Here is a 23,332-nt window from a genome sequence, read left to right on the forward strand (position 1 = left end):
AGAGTGTTGATCCAGGGATTATTCTGACTGCCATTATGGAGTCAGGAAGAAATGTATTCCCCCAAAATGGGGTAAATTGGTCTTTACCTCATTGTTTTTTTTTTCCTTCCTCTGTTTTAACATGCGGGAGTGGTGTGGGGTGGAAACCAGCTGAACTAAATGGACATTTCTCTTTTTCAGCCTAACATACCATGTTACTATGTATGTTACTAAGGGGTTAAAATTCTGTCTGAAGTGGGTAGGGGAGTAGTGCTGTCAATCAGCATCACATGATGATCTTTTTTAAATCTTAGCTATGGTAACCCCTTTCCTGTATCTATGCCCCTGCCCGGTGCTGCCCATACTACCCTCCCTCCTGCTACGTGACGACTGTGGAGTAGGATGAGCAAAAACAAGTGTGATGGCTCAGTTGTTAGCCTTGCATTGCTGGAGTTCTAGGTTTAAATATGACCAAGGGTAACATCCGTATGGAGTGTTTCAAAGTCAATGTAGATGTTGTCTTTGATGAAATTTAAACTTTAGTACTGCAAGGCAACAGTGCTAACTACTGAGCCACCACCACAAAACAGAGTTGTTTCAAATGCTGAAAAATTGACATTAAGCAGAAAGCATATTATCCATTTTTAGATGGATCTGTTTTAGAGATGAGCGAACGTACTCGTCCGAGCTTGATACTCGTTCGAGTATTAGCGTGTTCGAGATGCTCGTTACTCGTGACGAGTACCACGCGATGTTCGAGTTACTTTCACTTTCATCTCTGAGACGTTAGCGCGCTTTTCTGGCCAATAGAAAGACAGGGAAGGCATTACAACTTCCCCCTGCGACGTTCAAGCCCTATACCACCCCCCTGCAGTGAGTGGCTGGCGAGATCAGGTGTCACCCGAGTATAAAAATCGGCCCCTCCCGCGGCTCGCCACAGATGCGTTCTGACATACTTTAGGGACAGTGCTGTCTTGGTGGAGTTGCTATAGGGAGAGCGTTAGGAGTATTTTAGGCTTCAAGAACCCCAATGGTCCTTCTTAGGGCCACATCTAACCGTGTGCAGTACTGTGGAGGCTGCTCTTTGCAGTGTTGCACATTTTTTTTTTTTGGTATATCGGCCGTGCAGAGCATTGCGCCCTGCAGTAATACTCCAGGACCAGAAGTGGTGATTAGGCAGGGACAGAAGACATATATTGTAAGGCAGGGACAGAAGACATATTTATTGAATATAGGCAGTGGGCCTTTGCAAAAACATTTGGGGAAAAAAATCTATTTGGGCTGCCTGTGACTGTCCTCAGTGTTCTGGGTCTGTGCTGGGTGTAGTAGTCCTCCTAATTCATACGCAGCCAGCTAAGTGTTACAGCAGGCTTGCGCAAAATTATTTCCTGGCGTTCCGTAAGCAAAGTCAGCCTCCAACCACAGGCCAATAAGCGTCACATTTAATTACAGCGTTCTGTTTCTGCACTACTGGTAATACACCATGCTGAGGGGTAGGGGTAGGCCTATAGGACGTGGACGCGGGCGAGGACGCGGAGGCCCAAGTCAGGGTGTGGGCACAGGCCGAGCCAGTGCGGTGGCCAGGGGTAGAGGCAGGGCCAGACCGAATAATCCACCAACTGTTTCCCAAAGCGCCCCCTCGCGCCATGCCACCGTGCAGAGGTCAAGGTGCTCTACGGTGTGGCAGTTTTTCACAGAGACGCCTGACGACCGACGAACAGTGGTGTGCAACCTTTGTCGCCCCAAGATCAGCTGCGGAGCCACCACCACCAGCATGCGCAGGCATATGATGGCCAAGCACCCCACAAGGTGGGACGAAGGCCGTTCACCGCCTCCGGTTTGCACCACTGCCTCTCCCCCTGTGCCCCAACCTGCCACTGACATCCAACCCCCCTCTGAGGACATAGGCACTACCGTCTCCTGGCCTGCACCCACACCCTCACCTCCGCTGTCCTCGGCCCCATCCAGCAATGTCTCTCAGCGCAGCGTCCAGACGTCGCTAGCGCCACTGTTTGAGCGCGAGCACAAGTACGCAGCCACGCACCCGCTTAAGCTCAAGCGTTAAACGTGCACATTGCCAAATTGATCAGCCTGGAGATGCTGCCGTATAGGCTTGTGGAAACGGAGGCTTTCAAAAACATGATGGCGGCGGCGGCCCCCCGCTTCTCGGTTCCCAGTTGCCACTACTTTTCCCGATGTGCCGTCCCAGCCCTGCACGACCACGTCTCCCGCAACATTGTACGCGCCCTCACCAACGCGGTTACTGCCAAGGTCCACTTAACAACAGACACGTGGACAAGCACAGGCGGGCAGGGCCACTATATCTCCCTGACGGCACATTGGGTGAATTTAGTGGAGGCTGGGACAGAGTCAGAGCCTGGGACCGCTCACGTCCTACCCACCCCCCGAATTGCGTGCCCCAGCTCGGTGGTGGTATCTGCGGCGGTGTATGCTTCCTCCACTAAACCACCCTCCTCCTCCTCCTCCTCCTACGCAACCTCTGTCTCGCAATCAAGATGTGTCAGCAGCAGCACGTCGCCAGCAGTCAGTGTCGCGCGGCGTGGCAGCACAGCGGTGGGCAAGCGTCAGCAGGCCGTGCTGAAACTACTCAGCTTAGGAGAGAAGAGGCACACGGCCCACGAACTGCTGCAGGGTCTGACAGAGCAGACCGACCGCTGGCTTGCGCCGCTGAGCCTCCAACCGGGCATGGTCATGTGTGACAACGGCCGTAATCTGGTGGAGACTCTGAAGCTCGGCAGCCTCACGCACGTGCCATGCCTGGCCCATGTCTTTAATTTGGTGGTTCAGCGCTTTCTGAAAAGCTACCCACACTTGTCATACCTGCTCGGAAAGGTGCGCCGGGTCAGCGCACATTTCCGCAACTCCAAGATGGACGCTGCCACCCTGCGGACCCTGCAACATCGGTTTCATCTGCCAGTGCACCGATTGCTGTGCGACGTGCCCACACAGTGGAACTCTACGCTCCACATGTTGGCCAGGCTCTATGAGCAGCGTAGAGCTATTGCGGAATACCAACTCCAACATGGGCGGCGTAGTGGGAGTCAGCCTCCTCAATTATTTATAGAAGAGTGGGCCTGGTTGGCAGACATCTGCCAGGTCCTTGGAAACTTTGAGGAGTCTACCCAGATGCTGAGCGGGGATGCTGCAATCATTAGCGTCACCATTCCTCTGCTATGCCTCTTGAGAAGTTCCCTGCAAAGCATAAAGGCAGACGCTTTGCACTTGGAAACGGAGGCGGGGGAAGACCGTATGTCGCTCGATAGTCAGAGCACCCTCATGTCTATATCTCAGCACGTTGAGGAGGAGGAGGAGGGGGAGGAGCATGAGGAGGAGGGGGAAGAGACAGCTTGGCCCACTGCTGAGGGTACACATGCTGCTTGCCTGTCATCCTTTCAGCGTGTATGGCCAGAGGAGGAGGAGGAGGAGGAGGAGGAGGGGGAGGAGCATGAGGAGGAGGGGGAAGAGACAGCTTGGCCCACTGCTGAGGGTACCCATGCTGCTTGCCTGTCATCCTTTCAGCGTGTATGGCCAGAGGAGGAGGAGGAGGATCCTGAAAGTAATCTTACTAGTGAGGACAGCCATGTGTTGCGTACAGGTACCCTGGCACACATGGCTGACTTCATGTTAGGATGCCTTTCTCATGACCCCCGTGTTACACGCATTCTGGCCACTACGGATTACTGGGTGTACACACTGCTCGACCCACGGTATAAGGAGAACCTTTCCACTCTCATTCCCGAAGAGGAAAGGGGTTCGAGAATGATGCTATACCACAGGGCGCTGGTGGACAAACTGATGGTAAACTTCCCATCCGACAGCGCTAGTGGCCGAAGGCGCAGTTCCGAGGGCCATGTAGCACGGGAGGCGCAGACATCAGGCAGCATGTACAGCGCAGGCAGGGGACCATTATCCAAGGCCTTTGCCAGCTTTCTGGCTCCCCAGCAAGACTGTGTCACCGGTCCCCAGTCAAGGCTGAGTTGGCGGGAGCACTGTAAAAGGATGGTGAGGGAGTACGTAGCCGATCGCACGACCGTTCTCCGTGACGCCTCTTCCCCCTACAACTACTGGGTGTCGAAGCTGGACACGTGGCCTGAACTCGTGCTGTATGCCCTGGAGGTGCTTGCTTGTCCTGCGGCTAGCTTCTTGTCAGAGAGTGTGTTTAGTGTGGCTGGGGGAATCATCACGGATAAGCGTACCCACCTGTCAACCGACAGTGCCGACAGGCTTACACTCATCAAGATGAACAAAGCCTGTATTTCCCCAGACTTCTCTTCTTCACCAGCGGACAGCAGCGATACCTAAGCAATACGTAGGCTGCAACCGCGGATGGAAGCATCGTTCTCTATCACCATCAAAAACGGGGACCTTTTTGCTTCATCAATCTGTGTATAATATTCCTCCTCCTCCTCCTGCTCCTCCTCCTGAAACCTCACATAATCACGCCGAACGGGCAATTTTTCTTAGGCCCACAAGGCTCAGTCATATAATTTTTGTAAACAATGTTTATACGTTTCAATGCTCATTAAAGCGTTGAAACTTTCACCTCAACCAATTTTTATTTTAACTGGGCTGCCTCCAGGCCTAGTTACCAATTAAGCCACATTAACCAAAGCGATTAATGGGTTTCACCTGCCCTCTTGGTTGGGCATGGGCAATTTTTCTGAGGTACATTAGTACTGTTGGTACACCAATTTTTGGGGGCCCTCGCCTACAGTGTAATCAAATTAATTTTTAGCCCACCTGCATTACAGCTGACGTTACATCAGCTGTGTTGGGCACTGCAATGGGATATATTTATGTACCGCCGGTGGGTTCCAGGGAGCCACCCATGCCGTGGGTCCACAGGGAGTTGTAACTGCATGTGTCCACTTCTAAAGAACCCCAGTCTGACTGGGGCATGCAGTGTGGGCCGAAGCCCACCTGCATTAAGCACAACATTACCTCAGCTGTGTTGGGCACTGCAATGGGATATATTTATGTACCGCCGGTGGCTTCCTGGCACCCACCCATGCTGTCGGTCCACACGGAGTTGTAACTGCATGTATCCACTTCTAAAGAACCCCAGTCTGACTGGGGCATGCAGTGTGGGCCGAAGCCCACCTGCATTTAATCGGACGTTACCTCAGCTGTGATGGGCACTGCAATGGGATACATTTATGTACAGCCGGTGGGTTCCAGGGAGCCACCCATGCTGTGGGTGCACACGGAATTCCCATTGCGGAGTTGTACCTGCCTGTGACTATTTATAAAAGACCACGGTCTGACTGGGGCATACAGACACCTTGACAGAATGAATAGTGTGTGGCACATAGGTTCCCCATTGCTATGCCCACGTGTGCAGCTCCTGATGGCGGTGGCACAGGATTATATTTCTCATTGCTTCTGTACAGCATTGTGGGCTATCACCCCGACCCTTTTAAAGAGGGTCGCTGCCTAGCCGTGCCAACCCTCTGCAGTGTGTGCCTGTGGTTCCTCCTCATGGCAGACGCACTTATAAATAGACATGAGTGTGGCGTGGCATGAGGGCAGCTGAAGGCTGCGCAGGGACAATTTGGTGTGCGCTGTGGACACTGGGTCGTGCAGTGGGGGTGTTGGGCAGCATGTAACCCAGGAGAAGTGGCAGCGGAGTGTCATGCAGGCAGTGTGCTTTGTTGGAGGTAGTGTGGTGCTTAGCTAAGGTATGCATTGCTAATGAGGGCTTTTCAGAAGTAAAAGTTGTTGGGAGGGGGGGGGGGGCACTCTTGCCGCTATTGAGGCTTAATAGTGGGACCTGGGAACTTGAGATGCAGCCCAACATGTAGCCCCTCGCCTGCCCTATCTGTTGCTGTGTCGTTCCCATCACTTTCTTGAATTGCCCAGCGAGCATCGGCGATATACAAAAATGCTCGGGTCGCCCATTGACTTCAATGGGGTTCGTTACTCGAAACGAACCCTCGAGCATCGCGATAATTTTGTCCCGAGTAACGAGCACCCGAGCATTTTGGTGCTCGCTCATCTCTAATCTGTTTTATAAATTAAAAAAAAAACAAAACAGAAGGAATGTTTTCCATTTCTCTTCCATTTTGCTGATTTCCATTATTAGTAAAACCAGATCAGTCAAAAATACTGTTGTGAAACATAACATAAACTGTAGTCAGTATCCACTACTTAACCACAGAATTCTATATATCAGTACAAATAACACTCAGGAATAAACAGAACTAAGGAGGTAAAGTAGGTGATATATTATACATAGTGGCGTATTGTTATATTTTATAGCTATTGGCCCCAACTTGTCTAAGGGTGAACTTCAAATTATATAGTTCACATATATGAACAACACCCTGTATGTGCTATTGATGTTTCGATTTCATTTATGAGAAGCCGATATAATTATCATTTAAAAGAAAAGTTTGCTGGTGAATCACCTCTTCTCTAATAATAATGTGATGACTCGGATACTAATAATGTTGATTCTGTCTCAATTTAAACAACCAAGCTGACAAGTGAGCTGCAGAACACAGATAGAATCAGCCTACTGTGTCTGCTCTAGCAGCCAGTGAGAAAACTGGAATATTTCAAGATTTATTTTTTCATTAAATGGGACATATAATACAATGGTAGGCCAGTGTGTACAGACCTATGTGTACAGACCTGTGTGTTTCAGCCTCCATACACTGACACAGCAGCCCCCGAAGAACAGCTGATCGGTAGGGGTAGCTCAGTTACTGATGCCCTATCCTGAGGATATGTCATCAATCATACAGAGCTGGACAACTCTTTTACTTTTCCCCAGGGAAACAGAATACTTACTACCAGATCTCCTCAAAGATAATAGCAGATTGCTGGGGTTCCAAACCACAACATTTTCTGTGATCATCTTATTGTCAAGCAATCCTTCTAGCAAGTAGAAATTGCATTTGGCATTGTAATCTAACCTAATCTCCAGCAATGGATTTTTATCTCACTCAATATTGTCAGGGTTTTAGACAAAGAAGAATAATTATTTATATTATGTAAGTATATTAACATCATTAATAGATTTACCTGGGTCATATGTTGGTGTTCTGTTATCTCCAGAATCTACTGCATTAACGGCAAGACTGCTTTCTGCCTGGTTCTCGTGCTTCGGTTTTTGAATCTGCTGAGCTGAAAGCAAAGGAATAACATGGCTATTACTGTACATTTCCTTTAAATCAGTAGGCATTCTATTGTAGTCCTATACCAAGAGCCCAACTTCAAATTGTAAGGGGGATCTCTCCCTCCCTAGTAAGTACTGTAAACTATTTCCCACCATTTAACCCCTTGAGCGCGTATGATATACCCTAATCTATTTCTTACCTCCATATGTTGGGGGGTTCTTTTCTTTTTGCATATGCAGCTCTCCATGGTTGTGGATTCCATGCGGGGTTAAGAGGAACTTTCCATAAGGTCTTATTCCTAAAACACGCCCCTTTCATCACCTCAAGGCGCTGCCCTCTTTGGTTTCATAAAGAGCCTTTAATTGCTTAGGTAGGTCTTAATTGGTTAGGTCTCTCATCATTTGCTAGATACAGAGGCTTATCTTGTAACTTGAAGTTCCTGGGCCTCATAGCAAAATACATAAGTAGGCCCTCTTCAAGCATGTAACATTTATAATACTGGTATTTTCTTATGTGTCTGATGGATTTTTGGGTCCCCTAAGGCTCCAGGGCCCGGGTGGACTGCCACTTCTACACCCCCGGTCTAACCCTATGGCTTGGTAGGCTCTCTGCTAACAAAACTCTTCAAAGCAATGATCCCACTAAGTCTTGTTCAGAATTGTGGGGTCCTGTGTACCCTGGATGAATGGAGAGGCAGTTGAGCAAGTGCACTGTCACTCCATTTGTTTTAATGGGACTGCCAGAGATAGGTGAGTACAAGTACTCACAAAGCTCTGTCAGTCCCGCTGAAGTCAATGGAGCGCCAGTATGCATGCTATACAGTGGCTCCATTCATTTGGGGGTACACAGGACCCACATTCTCATGAATGGTGGAGTCCCAGCGATCGAACCACCACTATCCTGTAGGTAAGGGATAAAGGTACATTTACACGGGATGATTATCTCTCGAATAATCAATGGAGACAGCGATTTCAGGCCACAGTTGTCCTGTGTACACATGGCCACCAACTGAGCACTGAGCAAGAGATTGCGCACTTGTTGGAATCACTTGTTTTTTACTTAAGCCATTGGCCCATGTAAACAGTCATTCATCTATGAATGACCGTCTGTTAGGCTACCTACACTCAGAAGAGCGCAATATCGGACCGAGAAACTTGGCAAAAATGCATTGCATCTGTGAAATTCAGATCCTTTCACATGAGTTTCATGTCCGATAGTGGATTGGAAGTGTCTCACATTGATTTCAGTGGGAAACGTCACATCGCACACGTATCGCACGGCATGCGATGCATTAAAGGCCCCATTGAGATAGGACATAAGCATTGCTCACGTATAAGACTCCATTCAAAAGAATGGAGTTCATATCCACGCAAGATTTGTGATTCGCAGCACACAAATCTCGCACGAGTTTCTCGGCCTTGTGAAAGTGACCTCAATGGTGGCAGGCAGGCCAGATGATATCTCCGGCTGCTCCACCCGCGTTCTCTGAAGTCTATCGCTCCTGTGTAATATCACATACGCGATAGTCAGTGGGATGACTGCCGATGTCTATGCGCTCAACAGTCACTCCATGTAAGGGTAGCTTCAGTGTTAAACTTGGCCCAACCCCATAATACACAAAAGTAGATAACTATTTGGAACAGTTCTTACCGCTACCTTACAATGTAATCCCTCCACCTCCTCCAGCCATAGCAGAATAGTCAGACATGGAATGCTTCAGGGATAGAGTTGCTACTTCTATAATATACTATGACATTTTTATACTGTACTTTTTATTGGTTTTATTGAGTTTCGGAATTCATAATTCCAAGTCCCGTAAGCATTGTGATGTTTCAGACTTTTTTCCGAGAAAGGATCTAATTTGATTCAAAATCAGTTTTGTCTTTATAAATGCTCATATTTTATATCATATCCTTCTGCTGCACAGTCACACCCTGAAGTAATTCTTTTTAAAACTACTTAGTGCATCTAAATCCTCTGGTGAAGAATCACTATAGTGGAGCTTAGTGGCCTAGATTCATTAATCTTGTGATCCTCTAAGCCATTTTATTAACTATTACCTTATTGTCCTTAAAAAAAGCATCTATAGGATTAAGTATATAACATGCAGGAATTCTCAAATGATATGCAAGGCACTTAGATAATGTACTGCAAATCATAGCGAATGCTGAATGCTGACCCGTCAGATCATCCAGGTCATCCTGCTGCTGGGACATTTTTGACCTCTACTGCATAGACATGTTTCAATAGACAATTGGATAGTGCCATGTATGTCTCACTTTGTTATATGAGAATATACTGTATATATATATATATATATATATATATATATATATATATATATATATGCGGAGGCGTAACTTGAAGCTCCTGGGCCCCAATGCTAAATCTTTAACAGGGGCCCCAACTATAATGCTGTATTCATAGTACTGGGCTCCCTATTTGGAGAAGAGAGCCCTATGGGCCCCTAAGGTTCCTGTGCCCAGGTGAAACTGCATCCCCTATAGTTATGTCAGTTTATATATGCATACACCTCATGTATACACACACACACACGCAAAATACTATATGCATAGATATATATGAGCTATATGTGCATGTGTGTGTGTATATATATATATATATATATATATATATATATATATATATATAGTACTACACACACACACACACACACACATATATATATATATATATATATATATATATATATATGAAACTCGGCATTTACAGTTTATATATAATATGTGCACACATCCTGCTGTATGCGCTGCTCTCCCAGACAGCAATCTCTGCCACTGCAAAGTTTTACGATTTGGTAGAATGGAGACATCTAGTGGTTATACAAGTACATGCATATGACAGTAAAACTGACTGCTAATTTCTATGTTATTTCTGCAGACCGATATGAAAAATACAGTAGTTTATTTGTAACATTAAACTGTTATAAAACATTTTAAAAAATTATATGTAATATACAAATATATGTATTATTTTGAAAATCTTAATGAAAAATATTGAAAGGTTAAATTGTAACGTGACACAAAGAAAACTACTTTAATATTTTTATTTTATATATTTTTCACAATAAATGCAATGAATCCTATCAAACTGATAACAGCTCATTACATTAGGGATTAAAATTAGGATTTTGATCACTATAAAAACTTTATTTTCTTTATTTTAAGCCATTCAGAGGTGGACATGGTTTTGTAGATTTGTTCTTTGCTCCAGATCATTGTATTTCTATTTTACTCCATTGGTTTTTAAGAACAGGGCATTCTTCTTTAGGATTTTCTGGTAGCAACCAACATTTATTGTTCCTTCAGTTATAGCAAACCATGCAAGCCCTGAAACAGCAAAGTATCTCCACTATACTAGGACCACAATGTTTGACTGCTGCTATGATTTAATGTTCTTATTGCGGAATCCTTTACACCAGAAGTAATGTGACCCATATCGCCCATTTGTGTACAGAATATTATCCCAAAAGACCTGTGTTTTTGGACCTTCTAATGTAATGATGTTCATCTGAGTTATTGCATTACTTCTTGGATGCGTCACCTATGCACTTATTTTGGTTGGCCATCTACAAATGGCAAGATTCATTGCTCTTCCAACTTCACTACATTTGAGGATATTGGCTCTCAACATGGTTCACTGGAGACCCCGACCTTTAGAAATGGCTTTGTAAGTTTTTTCTGACTGATATAGCTCAATACCTTTCTTTCTAATCCCTTCTAGGATTTTGTTTAATAGTGGGGTTTTGCGCTGTTGTTGAGACCTATTAGCTTATTTCGCTTGCGGAAAAGGTACTATTGACAGTCATCAAGCCTATGTGTATCCAATTGATCACATTGTGATTGTCAATTAACTTTGGTTAGATATAATCTTAAAATCTCCTTTCCTTGGGTTGAGAGATCCCGAGATCAGAGGCAGAAGATGACTGGCTTTGAAAAATGTTTTGTGCTACTCTGTTGGGTATTGATATAATGCACAAGTGGTTTTTTTTCTGCCTTTTTTCAAAGCTGATCATCTCATTCATCCCAATCACTGACGATATCTTGCGTACTTCCTTACATTTCGTTTTAGCTCATCATACATATACCTACAAATGTATATAACAAATTATCCAGCTGACACTGCATCTACTGTAAAATACAAATAAGAATAACAGCTGAATTGTATATAGATGCTGACACTAGAATTGTGGCCCCTAATCAGCAAAAAGCCTTCTACTTGTTGAAGAAACACCAGTTTCCTTCCTCAGGGAGACGGCTATTGTTCCAAAACTCTCAAAGACTCTGAACTTTGGTGTGCCTCCAATTACTGCTATTTGGTGGAAACCCCAAGGAATCTGGATACAGCGCTGTCTGAATAGAATTCCATTTAGATCTTCTGTTTCTTCAGGTAGTTTACCTAACTTCCATATGTCAGGTATTCTTTCCTCATGGACTAATTAATTTACTTTTATGCTAATTAGTGGTCCTCAGTTAAGTTGCATTTACACATAAGGATGATCGCTCGAAAGATGGCTTTTGAGCGATCATTTTGCATAAAACTACTACTTGTTACTAATGCCTATTAGTACCAATTAGTAGCATGTGAGCCATCAGGAGCTGTATTCAGGGAACAGACCACCTGCTGTTCTCTGAATACATCCCCTTTGTTCTGCCATGGGGCTAAAAGCTAAGACAGTGTAATCAGCTGTTATCAGCGCTCCCCGGGCAGAACACAGCGTGTTGCTCTGCTCATCAGTTGTTCTGCCAAATGATGGATTTCATGCCAAACTGTAAATTATCATTTGGTTCAGAAGTGAAAGATGGGCACATTTACACCCAATGATTATCGCTCAAAACATGGCTTTTGAGTGAATTTTGAGCGATAATTGTTGTGTCTAAATGGGCCTTTATAGTGCCAGACTCTGTATTCAATTGACTTATTTTCCTTTATATTGGTAGATGCAGTAGCACATTAACTGGCATTTTTGCTATAGACAAACGTAGGATTGAGATCTTGTGACAAAATATCGCAATGTCATGTTGATTTGAATAGCTGCCCAAGTTGTGACAATTGTCTGAACATATCCTCCAAAACCTATTCAGTAGAACTGGACTAGGATTAAAAACCAATTCTGGCACACAAGCCCCATCGGCCCATATACAATTTTACCCCCTCCTCCTATATTATGGAAAACTACTGGTGCACAATGCACGCTGCAACAAATTGTGTTACTCTTGGAGGTGAAGAAGAGACAGGGAGGGATATCAGCTGCCTTCTACTGGATAAATTCAATAGATCAGAGCTTCTCAATTTTGTTTTCTACGCGACTCTCACTAGACAAACAATGGTGATGATCGGGTCTCACCTGTACCAGATACTATCATGTAAGGCTCATATTAACCCCCCCCCAGAGCCAATCAAATATCACCATATAGTGCGCATACTACCCCCTAGCAGCACCAAATACCATAATGCAGCACACAGAAGTGCCAAATACCAAACTGCAGTACTAAATATGATCCCAGCAGTACCAAAACGATACCACAGTGCAACACAAAATATTATGCCAGAAATTGTAAACTAATACCAGGGTGTAGCATCAATAGCAGCACTGTTTCTACCCTTTCCCCATTGATAGCAACATTTTCCCCCTCCCCCACTGTCAGTAACATTTTTCTTTATCCCTGTATTGTCCTCCAAACTACTCCTCCCCACTGGCAGCAGCATTCCACCACCAGCTGCATTCTGCTCTTTCCCACACCTCTTAGACATCTAGCTGCATGGGTACTGCTTTAGGAAAGATAGTAGAGGCTGCTGTATAGGCTTCTCTATTCTCCTCTCTTATCTCCTAGAAACTGCTGCTGAACTACTGGGTGAAGGACCTATGCTGGTCATGTGACCGTGATGTCATCAGAGCTCCTTTATCACTTTCAGCTTGGAAAACTGCATTAATGTAATACAGGGGATAGTTATATTGTCTGGGGCTTGTATTATCAGTGCAGTTGAGGCTTTGAGATGGCAGCCAACCCACTGAGCAGTCCAGGCCTGATATCCAGCTAAATAGAAAAGTAAGTTAGGACACACCCGCATAAAGATAGATAGGATACCCAGATTTGAAAAGAGAGTAGTAACCGATGGTAGGCTGGAAAACATAAAGAGAATACTATGCTAAAATGAGTACAGGACTGATAACTACAGATGAACGAGCATACTTTTTCGAGTACCTGCTGGCTCGTCCCTGAAGATTCAGGGGTGTGGGGGGCCGTGGAGTGGAGAGTGAGAGAGATCTCTCTCTCCCTTTGATCCCCTCCGCAACCCCCCGCTCACCCCTGCGGCCCCCAACCCAAATCTTCAGGGACGAGCCAGCAGGTACTCGAAAAAGGCGATGCTCTCTCTCGAGTAAATCGCCTTAACGAGTATGCTCGCTCATCTCTGCTGATAACACCTCAGTGTCGCTAACTACAGAATACTTATCATCTAGATAATATGTCCATGCGGGAATTTAAAGCGATTGTTTGCTATGACCATTGTGATATTGATATATATATATATATATATATATATATATATATATATATACATATAAATTATATATATAGTGGCAATGTTTGCATGGGGGGTGGATTCAGCAACAACACAGCGGCATGCTCAGTCCATGTAAAAGTCCACATTACGTTTATTTTCAATATGCAGTGGTAGCAAGGAAATCCAGTGCAAACGCATCAGCCACTGGCAGCACATATACTTGCTATGAAAAATAATAAACGCTTGCCCGTTAAGGCGCTAATTGAACAGTAGCTCCCTCACTTCTAGCACAGTGGCCTGGTGCAACTACATGTACCTAACAGTATGCCAGTCTGGAGGCGTCCTCCCCGTCGTGGCCATACTGCAGCCTGGTCTCCCACAGACGTTAAGCTTTCAGCCTCTCTCCCTCAGAACCTGACCTAGCTTTGGCATTGAGCTCTGCTTCCAGCCCCAGGTTGCAGCAAGGAATTGAATGTATATGGTGATTTTAGCTCCTCCAGGCACGTACACAGCTCTCCCTGCTGATTAGTACACCTTCAGTACATAGAAGGCCTGGTTAGAGTCCCCTGCAGGCCATCCTGTGAACAGCTTTGTCACTATATATATATATATATATATATATATATATATATATATATATATATATATATATATATATATATATATATATATATATATATATATATATATGTATATATATATATAAGAATAAAAAGGACGACGTGATAGAAGCCAAACCTTTTACTTTGCACTGTTCTCCACTGTACCCTGGGCAGCACTTCCATTCCAATGTAGTCACTATTTTATGTTTCAGTGTATACACAGGCTGTGAAATCACTCGCGTCCTGAAAAAGTAAAAATGATACTAAAATTGGGTAACAAAAGTATTATTTAATGATAATAATAATTTATCTACTTCCCAATATTGTGGAGAGAAGAGGCTCAGACCTTTTTCACAACACTGTCTCCTGAAAAATGTATAGGAAGGTATCCATAGTGTATCTCATTGTTCTCTATGGGTCAATAATATGTCAAATCATGCAATTATAGCATACAAGCATGCATTGTGTGCATTAAGAATGGTGAACTGATTGCCAGCGTTTACAGATTTTGAACTGCAAAATGTCTCTTTTTTAAGTTTCCTGTTCTTTGAACTGGACTCATTTTATGTAAGAAACTGGTCAGAGGTTGGTTTATTGTTGCATTCTCTGTATGTATGTAATGACCGTACATATTTTGTATTATGTATACATACTAAACCTTGCCTTGCCGGTTGTCTAGATGTCAAGCTGCGAAGATGTATGGTGCTACCATGACAAGTTATGGTGGCTGGTGATAGGATTAGGGGTCTTTTAGACTGATAGCTACGATAGCTACTGGGAAGGTAGGGACATGGAAGACTCAGGAAGATAGATGCTTAGGTGATGTATATGGTGACGCCAATATACTGTGGCACCATACTGAGACAGATGACTGCAGGGAGGAGCAGACAAGGAGGTTTGGTACCAATATGATCAGAGAGGGGAATATGTAATGTCCTGGAGACCTGTTGTTGGCTTGAGAAGTAGAAATTCTTGGGGTCTATTCCACTGTGGCGGACTGTGGTCTACTGAAGGTGGACAAAGGCATGTTCATCAGAAATGGTGATGGACCGCAGGCTAGGATCAGTTTGCCTATTGAAGGAATTGTCAGTGGGCTAGGGAGACGTAATGGAGAGCCCGAGAGAAATAGGATATAGAGCTAGAGATGCTAGTCATAGAGGAGAAAAGTTTACATGTCTTACATAATGTGCTGAGCATATTGTTAGCCTGAAAAGGGTTAGCTTTGGTGAGGCTCTGATTAGGTAACAGTGGCGCCTGGAGAGAGCCGCGGAGGAATGAGTGGTGTTATGCTCAAACCTAGGAGAGGCCACAGCTGGGTCTAGTCAGTCTTTCAGGGCTACTAAGGAAATGTAGTTAATGCCTAGTTACCTGTGTGTTCTGGTATGGCCTGGTGGGTTGACTTATGTGACTCAGTAGACTGAATGGAGTAATTGGAAATAGGGTATCAGTGGATAGAATCCCTGGGAGACAGGGCCCACATAGATGTAAACTAGTACTGTTGATGACAAGTACAGGCAATGAGAACAGGGCTGTAGATAGTGAGGCTTGAGATGGGAATGGTGGAGCCATGGAGGATAGAACATAAAATGTGGAAGGAGATAACTCATAAACAATGGAAGTGGCAATATTTAGCAATGTGAGCTAATTCACTCATTGGGGGTGGCTTCTGTGAATCTATAAAAAACACCTTGTAAGTAACACCATTGGAATGTATTATTTACTGTTCTGAAATGTTCTACAATAAACAAATATAGTGCCACCTTCTTTCCTAAAGGACAACCCCACATAACATATCTTCCATACTTTGGCATATGGTAGTAAACATGTTTGGCATATTTTTTATAAACTTGCATAAAATATATCCATCTTGGCTTTTTTTGCTAACAAAACTTTAACCCAGTATACCATTTTAAAAATATGCATTCAAAACTTGCGGCAGAGTCAATGCAGTATACAATAGATCTAAGTGTTGTTTTACACACATTTTTTTAAAATGCCAGTCCAGTGACATTTCGCATATCTTTAGAACCCAATTCTGACTTTAATTAGAAAACTGCCACAAAAACTTCAGCATTAGAAAGAAAAACTTTCCAAGCAGAGAATTCCCTTTCCAAGCAGAGGATTCATTGGAGGAGTTACTGCTGCTGAGAGCTGTGGGAGCTTGTGAGTGTGGTTCATTTAAAGTATATTGTTTTAAGTGGGCATTTGGGTAGAATTTTAATTTGTATTTTTTTAGTTTGTATTTTATATCAAGTCACAGGGGTCTTATAGCTTATACATTGTAGTTATATTTGTCTTTGCTAGAGGTTAACACATTCTGCTGAGGTGGTATATTGGGGAATTACATTGCTACCTTTAAAGACACATATAGTTGGCAGAGTATTCAATGCACAGGTGATTAATTAAGGTGGAGTTACCTAATTAAGGTGTGATAAATTGCATCTGTGGAACTTCGTGGGTCCTTTCCAAATAGAGGATTCATTGGAGGAGTTACTACTGCTGAGAGATACTTAGGATATGTTCCGACAGCAGAATCATGGTAGATGAATTCTTCCTCAAAAAGCCATGTTTTTTTGTCGCGGATCTGCATACAAATTTTGTCCTGTCAACCTGTATTTCCCCGTCAAGGAGTGGCATGTGGAAAGTCACAGAAACGAGATTTTCCGCACATGGCTTTTGCCTACTGACAGGGCTAATAGGCAGAATTCCTTCTGGAAAATTCTTTAGTGATTCTGTCATCTGAATATACCCTTAAATCAAACAAATAAGCGAGTGTAGACGTTTACGGGGGTGGTTGATTTAAAGTGTGGTTGTTTTAAGCGTGAGTGTCTTAAAATCTGGTGACTTTATAGAAGAGAGTCATTTATATCTATTTTAGAGTCAGGGGGGAATTTTTTTCACTCTAAAATGAGGAAAATTGGTTTTTATCTCATGTTTTTTTTTTTACCTTCCTCTGGATCAACATTGCAGGATAATAAGATGTAGTAGATGGACATATGTCTTTTTTCAGCCTTACAGACTTATAGGTTACTATGTTTGAGTGAAAGCACCCTAGGACATCATGCACTTGGCTGTTAAAACTTACAACTTCAATCAAGACAGTGTTAATTACTGTGAATATGCCTACTTTCTAATATCAAAAGATCCAGGGTGAATTTTACATTTTTATTAATTGCTACAAATGTGATATTGAGTAATTTGTTCATCCTTTTAATATATTCTGCACAAGCAGAGAAATAGCTATCAGGGCTCTGATGTGTTCATTACTCAGAATCTCTGCCACTGTGCTTGTAGGAAAACTGTCCCCAAATTCCATCGCTCTGAATAAATAACTCAGGAGTTCTATTTCCATTATCAATGACTACTTCACCTTTGCGGAAGGATTACTCACACCAAAAGATTTTCACCTTACAGCACAGATTTGAGCCTCTCTTATCTACAAACTTTAATACAGTTTTATAGAATACAAAGTCAATATACACAATAATCACATATGATGTAGTGCTTCTAGATATTGCGCACATACCTCAAGGAACAGCCTCCCATGTTCCAGGCACAGGGGTTTGATCCACTAGATACGTAAGTTTCCATATTTTCCATTACAACGGTGGGTGAGAGTCGTGTATGGACATAGGCGCACCAATTTCTGTGACAAAATTAACAGAAGTAAATATATAAGCAAACAGCATAAGAATTTATTTACTAATATGTATGCATTTGTTTCATTTTAAGTCTAAATCCAGGCTAAATACCACTTTTGCTAAAACTAAGGCCATGCTCACACACAAGGTCAGCAAAACACCACGATTTTACCGCCATTTTAGGATGCAGATAACTGCATTCGGCAGCGGTTTTTAACACGACCGATCCCAGTGATGGGTGATGAGGTGCGTTAATCGCGGTAACATAGAGCAGGCAGCGCTCGAAAATCATGGCACTACAAAACGCATGTCTGCGAGATCCCATCGAAATCAATGGGAACATTGTACTGAGATTACTACAGCATTCAAAACGCTGCGGTAATCGTGATAAAAAACGAATGTGTGAGAGAGGCTCAAAGGTGTCATTTTTTTGTATGCCCCGCAGTTTTTGATGTAGAAGTGTATGCAGCAGGAAGGAGAAGTATAAAGCTAGGGCAACACAGCAACTTCTGGCAGAATAGGGGTTGAATTTTTTTGTTATCTGCTTGCCGCAGTCCCTGTCTCGACTATTTGTGAGTCACACCGTGACCCTATTGACAAGGGCTATGCAGTAATCTTTGATCCCGGAAACCAGTTGTGGACAAAGTCCTAGCCTTAGTCCTTCCTTTATATTTTCCATTCCTTTTTAATTCACTTCTAACTGTCACTTTTCAAAAAGTGGGTGGAGTTTAGCATAAGAGGTGGGATATCTACAGCCTGCCAGATTTACTATAATTTATGGAAAAAATTGGCATACATAATAGTGCAAACCTGTGCCAGCTCTTATGGTGGATGCAGTAGATTTCTTTTTCTGGTGTACTGCCAAAGATGCACCCAATTTCCTAAGAAGTATGTGTCATCTTACTCTAATGCACCGGTGGATGAAATGCCTGGCTGAAGTAGGACAACTATCTATTAGGCTAGGACTACACAGCGACTTTGGCTATAACTGGGGTCGCACCAGCAAAGTTCACTGTCTAGCACATTGCACTTGCATCGAACTCAATGTAGTTACTGTGCAAGTTCTCACAACTGGGACCCCATTGTGCACAAAGGCAGGGCGATGTTGCAATGCTACATAATGATCTCAGGCTAAGTCCCCCGTCACATGAGTCTATGCCTATCTGCACGCCATTCAGCACTGCATATTTGTGGAAGGAACAATGCTTTTTTGAGTGCACACTGGTGTATTGTACTGTACTTTTTGCGGCAGCAAGGGTTATTTATTTGCACAAGGCAAACAAAGATGCACTGATTGAAATAGCTAATTAGTCTTAATGAGTTCCAGAAGTGTTCTTTTTCCAGTAGAATTACACAATGTTTCACACACCTCCTTGCATTTTGTGCACACATCCGCCATTGACTTCTATGGGGCCCTCTGGTGCACAAATACGCACAAAAATAGAGCATGTTGGTTTGTTTTTTTGCATGACCAAAATATGTGTGCAAAGTACAGAAATGTGAATGAACCCATTGAAATCAATGCGTACTATTCTCTGTGTATTGCGCACGCTAATACACCGGTGTGAAGCTGGCCCAAGACAAATATGCCTAAGACCGGCTTCAAACTGCGTAATTCCACTGGAAGAGAATAACTCTAGAAGTCACTAAGACTAATTAGCCATTTCAATCGTTGTGTCTTTGTTTGCCACGCACTAATGAGCATGCCTTAAGGGTGCAAAAAGTACATAAAAATACACCAATTAAAGCATAAAAATGCCTCATTCATTCCGCAAAAAAGCAGCACTTAGTCGCGTGCAATTACACATGAGCTCATGTGAAGCCGGCCTAACTCTGTAACAGGATGCTCAACATCTTATTTATATTTCTGGTCTTCTTCTGTACCTTCTAGGCCCTCCATCCTCCAGCTACCAGGTATGAGTACCACGGCTGCACTCTCTATAGATATGCACCTTTCTGCATGGCTGTAGATACTTTTCATACACAAAAAAATCAATATAGTAAAGGACTTGCAGAAAGTGTACTTTACAATACATACATATGTTCTGTCTAATGCGTTTAATAAAAACATATTTCTAAAGGGACGCCTCAGTTGTCTCTTCATTTAGGTCTAAGATTCAATAAAAGAATCGTTTTTCATACTCCAATAACTCTGCATTTACTATTATGTATATTACTTCAATTACATTTTAATAGAACGATTACTGACCTTCATTAATGACAAAAATATAAAAATAAGCAGTATATACAATAATGTATCTCTGCGGAGGGTTTAGAAATGGAGGTAGAGGTGAAAATAAAATAAATAAATAAACCAATATAATCTTTTTTATGACAACTAGAAAAATGAAACAGAAAACAATTTCGCCTGAAACTTTGAAAGTCATTTTCTTCATATGAGTGATTTCTAATAGGAAGATACCCCAAGGCTTTGTAAAATTAATTCCATTAAAACTGTTAAATTATTTAGGAGGGCATCATCAAATCTCCTGGTATAATGATTTCACTCTAATTTGGTATACTGTCTTATCTTTTGGTAGACTGTATCATTACATTCATTATTAACAAATCATGTTACTGCCACATCCGAGATCAATGGAAAAGCAGGCAGTTCTTTGTCTTCAGCGCACCTGCCACACAGAACTCAAGTCTAATCTCAGAGTTCAAGACTGCAGATAGTTATTTTTTATCTTGAAACAGAAGTTAACAGGCAATATTGTTTTATCTTTTAGAACCCAGAAGACAGTGCTTAGAAGGAGTTTCATCAAAGTTTAATTAATAAACTGACAATTTTAGGCCAATAATTGACCAGTGTTTTAATGTCTACAGTTTCCCAACATAAGCAAGCACTGGGATCGGTAGCAGTGCCATTAAAGGTGTTTTCCCATTACATACGCTCTATTCATTTCAATGGGGCTGTTGTAATACTATGTACACCTGTTATTTGTGTATTTGTTTTATTATTATTTGCTAAAATGTTTTATCAAAGTACTCAACCTCCTACTACCAGGTGGTAGGCTAGAGAAATGCAAGGAGGAGAAGTATAGTGTATATGTATATATATATATATATATATATATATATATATATATATATATATACACACACACATACACACACACACTCTATGGCAAGTTGGGGCCACTCGCCTACAGGATCGCAGTCTTTCTCCACAAGATAGTAACACCTCAAGAACTTCACCTTGAGACCATATCTTTAGGAAATATCTGGATTCCCTAGTCTTTTATTTCCACATCACAGCAAACATGTGTACAGCACAAGACAGAGTTTATTTGTTTATTTATCAGGGTGAGAGTCTGAGGTCATTCTCCCTGTCAGGCTAGCAGCCTCCACTGGTCCATAATGGACCTCAGGCTGCAGCCCTTTCAGCTCTGCTGCACTGTCAATTTCCCCGTGAGTGTGGCAGGAACTGACACTTTTATCATGCTTCCTGCTACAACCACAGTTGTTACCTCTTCTTTCTGCAGCTTGAATGCCTACAACTCATTGTCAAAAAAAATCAAGCACCCAGAAAAGTATTCCCTAACTCCAGTCCTCAGGGACCACCAACAGTTCATGTTTTCAGGATATCCTATAGTAAGAACACCTGTGGCAATGTCTGAGGCACCGACAATAATTACATTATTGAGTACTGCAGGTAGGGCTCACACTTTACACAGCTGTAATAGGGGTCTATGCAATCAGAACCTTTGAGAAAGGTTTACTAGTTTTGTCCTGATGGCATCTGATCCCATTATTTCAGTGACATTCTACTGCCTCGTGCTGCTGACAAGGAGAGTCAACTGAGAAAATCAGTTTTGTTTTAACCTGTTAAATGGCTTTAAGAATAAGTGCTCCATGCACTGCAGGTCAAACTGTATCATCACAGGGAGCATATCAGGAATTAGAAGTATGTAAGAACGGTAATATGAAAAATGACAGCTTTAAAGGGCTCGTCCAAGAGCTTAAAGATAACTGGCTGCAGAATATAATAAATCAACACATAATTAGAGATGAGCGAGCGTACTCGGTTCGGGTGTTTTTGCACTCGAGCACCGCTTTTTCCGAGTAACTGACTACTCGGACAAAAAGATTTGGGGGGCACCAGGGGGCGGGGGGGGCGGCGTGGTGGAGCGGTGGGTAGCAGTGGGGAACAGGGGGGGGGCTCTCTCCACCCCCCACTCCCCTCTGCAACCCCTCGCTCACCCCCGGCGCCCCCCCGAATCTTTTACTCGGTTACTCGGAAAAAGCGGTGCTTGAGTGCAAAAACACCCGAACCGAGTACGCTCGCTCATCTCTACACATAATGCATTCCTCAGTGGTTACGTCTCCTCCTCTCCAGCACTAACGCTCCAACGGGGACCTGCTGGTCTGTCTTTACATGCCAAGAAGTACTGCATATGACTGCAGTATAACAGTTCATATAGCCATAGGGCCAGGGGAACGCTGACTGCAGGAAGCCTTCGGAGGAGGTCATGGGGTGTGCCGCATAGTATGAAATCAGCTGCGATCACGTGGCTGATTTCTGGTCAAAATCTTCACCAATGGATTTTGACTGTTTTAGGATGCAGAAATGCTGCAGATTTTGCAGCAAAAGTTTCTGCTGCAAACATTTCACAGCATTTCTGATATGTGTAAACATACCCTAAGTAAGCTTGAGGTGTTTTGTTATGTGCAGAGTGGCATGGCCTCAATAGTTATAGTGTCCCCTATATCAGCCCCAGTAGTAATAGTGTCCCCCTACAGTGACTCCACTAGTAATAGTGTCCCCCACAGTGGCCTCAGTAGTAATAGTGTCCCCTATATTGGCACCAGTAGTAATAGTGACTCCTATAGTGGCTTCAGTATTAACAGTGTCCCCTATATCAGCCCCAGTAGTAATAGTGTCCCCCACAGTAACCCCAGGAGTAATAGTGTCCCCCACAGTGACCCCAGTAGTAATATTGTCCCCCACAGTGGCCCCAGTAGTAACAGTGACCCTTATATTAGCCCCAGTAGTATTAGAATACCCCACAGTGGCCTCAGTAGTAATAGTGTGCCTTATATGGGCCTAGTAGTAATAGTAACCCCCATAGTGGCTTTATTAGTAATAGTGAGCCCACAGTGGCCTCAGTAACATAGTATGTTAGGCTGAATAAAGACAATACCCATCTAGTTCAGCCTATTTCCACCCTCTAGTTGATTCAGAGGAAGGCAAAAACCCCAAGAGGCAGAAGCCAGTTAGCCCATTTGGGGGAAAATTCCTTCCAGACTCCATAGTAGCAATCAGAATAATCCCTGGATCAACCTTTGATAGTTCCTGTAAGACCCACTGATCACCTAATGTCTATGTCCTGTAATATCCTTCCGCTCTAGAAAGGCATCTAGTCCCCTCTTAAATTCCTCTATGGATTTTGCCATCACCACATCCTCAGGCAGAGAGTTCAACAGTCTAACTGCT

The 23,332-nt window shown here is 43.3% G+C and overlaps 1 protein-coding gene across 1 annotated transcript in view; it reads right to left on the reverse strand.

The window, feature by feature from the left end:
- MMRN1 (multimerin 1) overlaps window positions 1-23,332 on the reverse strand; it is an 87,575-nt gene that overhangs the window by 18,724 nt on the left and 45,519 nt on the right. The window contains exons 2-4 of the mRNA XM_066574038.1: window positions 17,778-17,897; window positions 14,388-14,494; window positions 7,027-7,128 (exon numbers count right to left, since the gene is read on the reverse strand). Of these exons, the coding sequence (XP_066430135.1) occupies window positions 7,027-7,128; window positions 14,388-14,494; window positions 17,778-17,897 (329 nt within the window). The remainder of the gene's footprint in view (window positions 1-7,026; window positions 7,129-14,387; window positions 14,495-17,777; window positions 17,898-23,332) is intronic.

This window comes from Eleutherodactylus coqui, chromosome 7 (genome assembly GCF_035609145.1).
Source record: "Eleutherodactylus coqui strain aEleCoq1 chromosome 7, aEleCoq1.hap1, whole genome shotgun sequence".
Classification (NCBI taxonomy): Eukaryota; Metazoa; Chordata; class Amphibia; order Anura; family Eleutherodactylidae; genus Eleutherodactylus; species Eleutherodactylus coqui.